This window comes from Trichechus manatus, unplaced genomic scaffold (genome assembly GCF_000243295.1).
Source record: "Trichechus manatus latirostris isolate Lorelei unplaced genomic scaffold, TriManLat1.0 scaffold00028, whole genome shotgun sequence".
Classification (NCBI taxonomy): Eukaryota; Metazoa; Chordata; class Mammalia; order Sirenia; family Trichechidae; genus Trichechus; species Trichechus manatus.
In genome coordinates, this window is record NW_004443964.1 from 2,789,919 (window position 1) to 2,800,355 (window position 10,437).

Genomic DNA, 10,437 nt, shown 5'->3' on the forward strand with positions numbered 1-10,437 from the left:
GGTGGTGGGACTTGGCTTGGGTGCTGGGGGGAGGGAAGGCTGATGTTCTCTGCTCCCCTGGTGGTGGGATTCGGCTCATTGTAGCACACATGCCCGGCTTCTGTAGTTAGAAAACTCAATTAAATGGAATATTTAAAAAAATATATTAACAAACAAAAACCAACTTATCAGTAGCATATGCGTTTGATCTTAACAGACAGAGGAACTGCCGCTGAAGACGGCATTGTCAGTGATGTTACCTTCATTTTTACCACCTGCTCTGATTTTTATCCTTAGGGCCCCCAGCCTTTATCTCAGTGGTAACCTGTTATTTAAATACCAGCCTTTTAAAGACTCCACGATCTTCCAAGTAATGACATCTAGCTAAGATGACGGCGGAGAGAAAGCACAGCCCAAGGGAAAGACGTGTGTGTTCCTGGACCCCCTTTACTGTGTGAGGCTCTCTTCTCGTCGAATGCGGGGTATACAGCTCATTGGACGGTCGTGAAGTTCGTGGTCACAACCAGCACGAAACCATCAAGCGCCCTGGTTGCACGCGTGCGGGTAAAGCCGCGTCGGCAACATGCCGTTGTGCGTGTCCTGGTTGCCGTGTGATTCTGGGCGGTGAGGACAGAGGTTGCACAGACCCTGACCGGGAGTTAGGCCAAGAGGAGCAGCGCATGGAGCTTGGGCTGGCTGCGGTCCTTGGTGCCTCCCTGGGAACCGTACCCATGCTCCGCAGCGTGGCCAGGTCCCGGGGCGTTGAGCGGGCTCCCACGAGGCTTCACCTACCAGGGCGCACACCGCCCACTAGGCCCACCCACTGCTCCGCCCACACTCCTTCCATGCCCCCTCCCACCAGGCCCCGCCCCCGTCCCTGCCAGCTAGGTCCCGCCCACAGGGCGAGTCTCTCCTGCTAGGCCTTGCCCCATCCTCCCAACAGGCCCACCAGGTCCCTCCCCCGCCCCTCCTACCAGGGTCCCCCCCATAACCTCCCCCTAGGCCCACCTACAGGTCCCACCCCATCCATCAGGCTCTGTCCTGCCCACCACGACCCCACCATACCCTCCTCCCACACAGCATCCCATCCCCTCCCGCTAGGCTCCGCCCACAGGCCCTACCCGGGCCCACCAGGTCTCCACCCCATACTCTCCAGGCCCCCTCCAGCCTGGTTTCCCATCACCTCCCGTTAGGTCCTTCCCAAAGGCCCTGTCCCACCCACTAGCCCCGCCCCAACATCCCAACAGGCCCCCCCCCACCTGCTAGGTCCCGCCCAGCAGCCCCCCTAACCCCCTCACCTTCATCCTGTGGATCTCGGCCTTCATGGCTCGGATCTCGGCCTGGCCGGTCTCGGAATCCACCGAGGCGCGCATCTCTTTTGCCAGCTGGATTTTTTTCTCCCAAAGCATGATCTGGTGCCTTCAGAGGTGGAAGAGGGCGTGTGAGAGCTGGGGAAACTGAGGCGCGTTCTCCCCGCTGGATTCACTGCGGGTTCAGGGGCAGGAGTGGGGAGGGGGTCGCAAAGGTGCAGGATGGTGCCTGGGGCGGCTCAGGAGAGGGGCGTCTGCCTCTCTCCTGTCTGTGAAGGCACAGTCGGTGTATCTAAACGCCCAGGCACCGAACCAAGGCTTGAATCTGCTAGATGGGGAGAAAGGTCCCTGTTCTGGGGCCAAGAGGTCAGCCAAACCCCTGATGTATCCACGCAGCCACACAGCCACCACTCAAATGGAGTTGTCGATTCACACGCATTGACATGAAAAATAGCCCCGAAATATAAAACAATCCCATTTTTGGAAGAGAAAAATAAACAGACATACCCAGTGGTTTTCCGGGAAAGAAAGCAAGCCAGAATGGCCTGTAAGTCTGCACACGTGGATACAGTTTAAAACATCACAGCTGGGCTTGTATTACTTTCATGATCAGGCACCACATAAAAATAATAGTAAAAAAAGTTTCTCCCAAAGAAAGTTCCTCACTTTCCGACGAAACCCAGTTTGGAGAGAGCTGTGGTGGGGACAGAGAGCCAGCCCCGGAGGAGCTGTGGAGGGTTTGGGAACCAGGTGCATGGGGCCGCCCTGGACTCCCAGTGACATTAGGGTCAACGTGGGCTGGGGCCAGGGCTCACTCTGCTTCCACCAGGCTGCTCAGGATGGTCAGCTTCTCCTCCTGTAGCTGGTTCAGCTTCTCCTGCAGCTCTATGCTCTCCTTCTCAGAGGCCTGGATTGGAGAGGGCGGGAGACAGCTATGGGGGGGCTCGGGGAGGGAGGGAGCCCTGTGTGACACAGGGGTCATTTCCCTCCAGCCCAGACTCCTGGCCCTGCCACCAACGTCGCACTAGAATGTGGAGCTATGTCTCAGTGCCAGCGCCCACCTGTGGACACGGTGTGCCCTGACCTGTGCCCTCTCTCCATGGCCCCGTGCCACAGCCCTTACGAGAGCCCTCCTCACTTCCGAGGCCAGCATGCCGGGGCCAGGACAGAGGGGATGCAGGGGTGAGGGGCACGGTGCCGGGTCACCCAACCTTGAGCGAGCGCACGAACTCGGTCTCCGTCACCACGGTGACCTGCTGAAGCTCCTCCGAGCTGCTCCGGTTCTTGCTCATCAGCATGTTGAGCTTCTTCAGGTCGTTGTCCAGGTCCTTCATGTGGCGCTCAATCTCCTTCTGCTCCTTCTTCTCCTGCGTGATCTTGTCTGCGGCAGAGAACAGAGACACGGGGGCGACAGGGCTCCTGGGGGCTCAGAGGCCTCGCCACCAAGGCAGGACAATGTTCTGGAAGACCAGCCAGGGCGCTTTCTGCCCGCCGTTCCTATGGCCCTGTTGTCCTTCCTGGTGCCCCATAAACCAAAACAAACCAACCAACCAGCTGCCGTGGAGTTGACTCTAGCTCATGGCGACCCCCTGTGGGTCGGAGTACAACTGTGCTCCATAGGGTTTTTAGTGGCTGAGTTTTTGGACATAAATTGCCAGGCCTTTCTTCTGAGGCACCTCTGGGTGGACTTGAACCTCCAACCTTTTGGTTAGCAGCGAGTTCATTACCTGTTAACCACCTAGGGACTCCTGATGCCCCCCCATTCTCCCCCAAATCACGCCACTGCCGGGCCAGGAGGGGAGGGTTCTTCCCCTGACTGCTAGGTTTGCAAACCCTGGTTCCTCTCAGGAATGGGAGGACCCCATGCGTGGACAGTCAGCGGGTAAGAGAGAGGGATGGGGATGTAAAGGCAGGCGAACACGTGAGCCCTTGCCCATGGGCCATGGTTCTGCACAGACAATACGGTCTCCAGGAGAGGTGGCCTGGGGCCCTGCTCCCCCACCCCACCCCCCACCCACCGAGCAGCAGAAACTAAACCCCAACAGACAGGGTGGGGTGACCCAAGAGTAGGGTAGCAGGTAGCAGGAACTGAGAGGAGGTGGGTGGGTACTCGGTGTGTTGGAGTAGAGAGGGCCGCGGACCACAGGTGGCATTTTCCGCCCAAGGGGGCGGCTGAGGAAGCTGGACCTGGAGGCCTCTCAAAGCCGGGCTGACCCACGTGGACCCACAACCCGGACCAGGTGGGACCAAGGAGGTCTCGGCAGGTGACTACGTGGGCAATGGTGGCCCGGAAGGGACATCTCCCTCCCATCCCCCGACAGCCTGGCACTTTGGGAGACGCTGGAACTCGGGTCCAAGCTGGGGAAGGCAGGGGGTGGGGGCCCGGTGGGGCAGTTAGAAGGTTCAGCTGAAGAGGAATAAAGAGGAGTCTTGTCCGAGCCGCACACCCTGCTGCGGCCCCACGGGCGAGGGTCGCTGCCCGGCCGGACCTGAGGCTCTCTGCACAGGGCTGTTGTTAGGGACAGAAGTGTGTCCCCCGAACAGGGGTTGGAATCCTAACGCCTATACCAGGGGATGTGCTCCTGTTTGGAAATAGAGTTTTCTTTGTTAGGTTAATGAGGTCACGCCCGTGTTGGGTGGGTCCTAAACCTCATCAGTTCTGAGTTATATAAAGAACAACACAGACATGCCCGCGCGCGTGCGCACACACACGCACAGACACACACGCACACACAGACACGTGTGTACACACACATACACACACAGACACACAGCACACACATACACACACATGTGCACACACAGAGACACGCACACACACACATGCACACACAGACACACGCACATACGCGCACACACACAGGGGAAGACAGATGATGTGTGAGGATCGTCTACAAGCCCAGGAAGCAAGGAATGGCCAGGGCCCCCGACAAGGAAGGAATCCGCATGGGTGAGACCCTGATTCGGACTTTTGGCCTCCAAAACTGTGAGAAAATAACCCACTGTCCTCTAAAGCCGCCCAGGGGGGGCATTTCTGTTACAGCAGGCACTAGGAGACCAAGACAGGCATGTTCAGCCAAGTGTCCCTGTGTCTGGCTGGGCCAGGAGCATTGGACTGTCCTCTCCATAAAGACACGTGGGGAGGCCTGAAGTCCACAAACTTGGGCAACTCAGTAAATCTTTTCAACGGTTCCTCTATCTGCACACTGGGCAGACTGTCGAGCCCCACTGGTTTACGAAATGTGACATAAGCATTTTTTTTAAGGCTGCATCAAAACCAACTCATGCAGTGACCTCTGAAACTACTGCCCTGAGGAAACCTTTAAACCTTGGACCAAAACTATCCCCCAGGAGTCATCTTCGAGCCAAATAATAGTTTAGCCTAATTAGAAAAGAATGTCTGCACTAGCCATTATACGCTTTTAAAGAATTATCTATATGGGATCGAATCGACAACAGCAACTCGAAAGGACAGATGAAAACCTCGGGGGGCAGTGAGTGTGTGCCGATGATGGTGAAATAGTTTGGGAAAGGTTGCCGAGAAAGGCTGCACACCTTGAAAAACGTAACCAGTGCCACTGAACTGTACGTGTAGAAATTGTTGAAGTGGTGTATGATTTTTTGTGTATATTTTCACCAAAAAAATAAGATAAAATGAACCCCCACCTCTCGTTGAAGGCGTGTCCCCTCCCCCGGGAGCGGCAGGGGCTGAGCGCTCTGCAGATGCTGCGTCCATGCACACACTTACTCTCGATCCGCAGCTTCTTCTGCTCCATGATGTGGATCTCCTTCCGGAAGATGTCCAGGTTCGCCAGCTGCTCCTCGCGCTCCTGGGTGACCTTGACCATCTCCTGTTGCAGGCGCAGCCAGCTCACCTGGGCCTGGATCACGCTGGCGTTGTGCTCATCAATCAGCTTCGTCAGCCTCTTGATCTCGAGTTCCAGGGGCCCGACCTCTTCCCCCTGAAAGTGGCATTCATCAGAAGGAAGAACTAGCCTTCTTCATGGTGCTTTATCACAGTGGCTACGAGCTCGGCTGCTAACCAAAAGGTCTGCAGATCGAACCCACCAGCCGCTCCTTGGAAACCCTATGGGGCAGTTCTACCCTGTCCTGTAGGGTCACTATGAGTGGAATTGACTCGACGGCAATGGGAGTTTTGGTTTATGGTGTTTTATAAAATGGGAGAAGGGACACAGACACGAAGACAGATGCCGTGTGAAGATACAGCTACAAGCCAAGGACCGCCCAGGAACGCCTGCGGGAGGAGACAAGGAAGACCTTCCCCAGAGCGGCAGATAGAGAGCACGGGGCTGCTGGTGTCCTGAACTTGTACTTCCAGCCTCCAGAACTGTGAGAAAATAAATTCCTGTTCTTCAAAGACCCCCCCAAAAAATATAGACTTATTCTCCATGGCCTCCCTTTGGTTGATCGGAACCCCCGGGATAATCAAACTGTACAATGGTTCAAATAGGCTCCAGGCAGGGTCAGGGACCCTATCGCTGTGTTCACTGCCCCCGAGAGCCCCCATGTATATGCCACAGACCTACTGTAGGAGGTAATAGTTTTGGGGGGCTCTGGAACCCCCTACGAAGCCAGCAGATGCAGGGGCAGGGCAGGCGGACTCACTGTTCCCCAACCAAAAAATCCAAACCAAGCCCATTGCCGTCAAGTCGATTGCCCTAGCAGCCCTATAGGACAGAGCAGAACTGCCCCACAGGGTTTCCAAGGAGCGACTGGTGGATTGAACCGTCAACCTTTTGGTTAGCAGCCGAGCTCTAAACCACAGCACCAGCAGGGCTCTGTTGTTCCCCAAAGGGGCTTTGAAAGTTGCCTTTGTTACAACAGACAAGTCAGGAGTTTCTCAGAGTCCACTGGAGCTGGTGGCTTTGAAAAGAGAGCCCCCTAGCGGTCAGGTGTACGTAGGCGCTCCTCCCAGCCACCCGCTGCGCCCTGGGGCGTCAAGCCCCCGCGGGACTCTGGATCACTTATAAGACGTCCAGCCTCACAGCCTTTAGAATACGTCACTTAGGGCGGCGGTCAGCGTCAGCAGGTTCCATCTGGCCCCACCGGGCTTTGCGTGGGCTGCGGGCCACACAAACAATCAAAGGAAGAGCAACGCTACCTGCCACGTGGAAACTGCCTGGCATTCCCATTTCAGTGTCTGTGAACACAGCTGTGGCGGATGCAGCCACGCTCGCTCACTTATGTATTGTCTGTGGTGGCTTTCTCGGCACAAAGGCAGAGTTGAGTAGTTGTGCCAACAGGGCCGGCAAAGCTGAAAATATTTACCCTCTGGCCCGGTGCAGAAAAGGTTTACAGCATCTGACTTAGAGCATTCTGCACACATTACTTCACTTATAAAATGGGCAGCGAAGGGACAGACTGTGCTTCAGCCAGCTGCAATTGTGTCCACTCTGACACATGGCAACCCTGCGTGTAAGGATTAGATCTGTGCTCCACAACGTTTTCAATGGCTGATTTTTTTCAGAAGTAGATCACCAGGCCTTTCTTCCAAGGTGCCTCTAGGTGGGTTCCAACCGCTAACCTTTTGATGAGCAGCTCAGTGCTTAATCGTTTGGGACACCCAGGGACTCTTACTGTGTTTTAGTTAACTTCTCATCGTAAGAAATCCCTGAAATGACCACCAGGCACAAACATCCCTGTCGTGGATTGAATTGCGTCCCCCCAAAATATGTGTCAACTTGGCTAGGCCATGATTCCCAGTATTGTGTGGTTGTCCTCCATTTTGTGATCTGATGAAATTGTCCTACGTGTTGTAAATCCTAATCTCTGCCCATGGTTAATGAGGCAAGATTAGGTTACGTTAAAGAGGATTAGGGTGGGATGCAACACACTTACTCGGGTCACAGCCCCGATTCGATCCAATGTAAGGGGAGTTTCCCTGGGGTGTGGCCTGTATCACCTTTTATCTCACAAGAGATAAAAGGACAGAGAAGCAAGCAGAAAGATAGGCACCTCATGCCATCAAAAAGAAGCGCTGGGAGCGGAGCACATCCTTTGGACCTGGTTTCCCTGTGCTGAGAAGCTCCTAGACCAGGGGAAGATTGACGACAAGGACTTTCCCCAAGAACCGACAGAGAGAGCTTTCCCTGGGAGCTGGTGCCCTGAATTCGGACTGCTAGCCTCCTAGACTGTGAGAGAATTAATGTCATCCACTTGTATTTCTGTTATAGCAGCACTAGATGACTAAGACAATCACCTTCGGGGGCCTCTCCCAGCCCGTGGGCTCTTACCCCCAATTCGGAAACCATTTGTTCCAGCTGCTTATTGAAGAAGTTGATGAGTCCCTGCTTTCTCTCAATCAGGATCGTGCGCCTGGAGATTTCGTTCTCACTGTTAGTGATGAGGTCGTTGACTTTCTTCACCTCCTTGTCCAGCTCAGCCAGCGTCTTCTGGTGCATGTCCAGCCGGCAGTTGGTGTTCGTGATGTTGAGGGTGGCCTGAGCGATGTTGCCGTCAATTTTGGAGAGATGTGTCACCTGAATTAGCAAAAGGAGATATGTTTGAACTTTTTTTTTTTCTTTTCTGGAAGCCTCTAGGTGAGCATGGCTGGTTTATCATTTTCTTTAATAGCTGGAGGTTCATCTGGAGAAATTCCAGATAAATATCAGGAGAGGAGGATGTTGATTTTATCTCCATCTTAAGAGGAGAGTCTACTTAAAATAGTAACTTCCTACAAATAAAAGAACGATAACATTATTGCTTTTTCTTATTAAACAACTAGCAACATAACATTATAGAGTCCCTGGGTGGTGCAAATGGTTAACAAATTCACTGCTAACCCAAAAGCTGGAGGTTCAAGTCCACACAGAGGCACCTTGGAAGAAAGGTCTGGTGCTCTACTTCCAAAAACTCAGCAATTGAAAACCCTATGGAGCACAGTTTTACTCTGACACGCACGAGGTCGCCATAAGTTGGAGTCGACTCGATAGCAACTGGCTTAACATACATTGTAGGTGAACAGGGGCCCTGGTGGCGCAGTGGTTAAGATCTTGGCTGCTAACCAAAAGGTTGGCAGTTTGAATCTACCAGCCGCTCCTTGGAAACCCTATGGGGCAGTTCTACTCCAACCTGTAGGGTCACTATCAGTAAGAATCGACTCACGGGAACATATAGATGAAGAAAGGGGAGAAAATATTAATCACCCATAATTCTGCCACGTGGTTATCTGCTATTACCATTTGGAATCTATCCTTCCCTCTAGTTTTTATATATATAGCCAATAGCAAAATGCAAACAAACCCCACAGGATCACAGCTCTACATATTGGTTTATAACCTGCTTTTTAATTTAAGAAATCACGTCTTCTATTTTTGTGCCATATCGCATTAATGGCTGTGCTATTCTGCTGAGTAGTTGTAAAAAGTTTATGAAGCAAACCTTATGGTCGGTGGACATTTGTTCATTCATTCAACTGTTCCTTGCTGAGCACACCCACTGCTCCGCGCACTTGGCATCTACTCGTGAACAAACCTAACATCCCTGCCGTCTTTGAGCTGGTAATCTATTACAAATATCCCTATCCTCCAGGACCCTGTGGTAGATACTTAGCCTCTGATTTATGCTCAGTGGGATGCACTGCCTTACACTTTACTAAAAATCTTACATCCTGCAAAAAACAAATCCTACTGTGCAGTACAATCTGGCCATCCAGTTCGTTTTCTTTAAAGGACTGTGACCCCCTTGGCTCAGAAGCAACCTTGGGTCACTGGTGGACCTGAGTCTCGGCCCACATTGGAGGAGTGAGTGCTCTTGGTGGCCCTCCTGTCACCCTGGAGGTCCGACCAGCCCATCCCTGGTACCCTTGTTGGCTCTTTTGGTGAGAAAAGACAGAGGTTTACTCAGATTACGTCATGGCTGGAGGCTTTGTTATAAGATCTGTTCTAAGGATATTTGTTACAAGGAAATGAAAATCACAACTCAGCGCAACTATGCAGCCAGGCTCATTTTGTAAATTGGAAGGTTGCGTTGTAAGCTAGGGGAACGGGGACCGGGATGGGGATGGCGCAAGGGTTGGGGTCTGAGATGGGGTTGGTGTCTTCCCATTGCCTCTGCCCTGGGGACACAGCTCCTCCATCTCTGGTCTCTGACCGGCCACCAATCCTCACTGTTCATGCTGCTGCCAGCTCTGCCCTCTCCTGGCCTCAGCTCTCACAGCCCCCTTGGCTCCTACCCAGCCCTTCCTGGGGCTCATTCCAGCTTCTCTTCCCGAAGCAGCTGCTGGCTGCATCTCACGCTCAGCCTCTCTGACAGCCACCGTGGTGACTTCCGTGCACTGGATGTTTCAATGCCCAAACCTGCCCACCGGAGAGCAGCAGCTTCCAGCGTCAGAGTCACGCAGCAACACCAGCCAGCACCGCCCTCAGCCCCTCTGAGCTGGGGCTACGTCACTGTTCTTTTTTGTCGAGGTCGTCCAAGGTGGCCAGCCGTGCCCGGGTCTTCAGGAGGAGTCTGACACCCCGCACCCTGGCTGCCTTTCCTAAGTTCAAGGACTATGGGAAACCCATTCCTCACTCCTCTGGGTCCCCTCTCAGTATCTCACGCCGCTGTCCCCAGCCAGATGAGCCAGAACACCTGTTGTCCCCCTGCCCAGGCTCTGCTCCCAAGCTATCCACTCCCCTTGCTGAGACCACCAGCCCTCCGCCCACGGCGTCAATGCTTCCCCTGAATTAACTGTCCTTCCAAGTAGCCGACACCCCACGTCGACTGAGCCTGCGCTCCCTCTGAACCCTATCTATCCCTCCTCTGCACCTCTTCCCAGACATGCCCCCAGGACTTCTGAGCAGTTAGGAAAAAGTGTCCCCTCTCCAAGACATTCCACTTTCACCTGGTGGGAAATCGACCGTGACAGACACATCTGTTCAGCAGGACTCTTTACCGCCCTCTGCTGGAAATCAGTGGTAATACACGGACTAGTTCAGCCCGTGGCCCAGGGAGGGCAGGGGGCCTTGGGTGGGGGAAATGCATTAAAATCTAAGAGAGGTTGTTTCTGGTTGATGGGATTACAGCCATCTTTGATTTGTTTTTACTTTTGCTTTTCTGTACTTTACAGGTTTTCTACAATACAAATGTATTGCTGCTACAACTGGAAAAACAATGAATAATGGATAAACACACGGAAACTCCC

At 53.6% G+C, this 10,437-nt stretch overlaps 1 protein-coding gene across 1 annotated transcript in view; it reads right to left on the minus strand.

Moving 5' to 3' along the window:
• Nucleotides 1-10,437, minus strand: part of CCDC40 (coiled-coil domain 40 molecular ruler complex subunit) — a 56,260-nt gene that overhangs the window by 7,972 nt on the left and 37,851 nt on the right. The window contains exons 12-16 of the mRNA XM_004374366.1: nucleotides 7,544-7,789; nucleotides 5,038-5,251; nucleotides 2,501-2,670; nucleotides 2,105-2,196; nucleotides 1,278-1,398 (exon numbers count right to left, since the gene is read on the minus strand). Coding sequence (XP_004374423.1) covers nucleotides 1,278-1,398; nucleotides 2,105-2,196; nucleotides 2,501-2,670; nucleotides 5,038-5,251; nucleotides 7,544-7,789 — 843 coding nt within the window. The remainder of the gene's footprint in view (nucleotides 1-1,277; nucleotides 1,399-2,104; nucleotides 2,197-2,500; nucleotides 2,671-5,037; nucleotides 5,252-7,543; nucleotides 7,790-10,437) is intronic.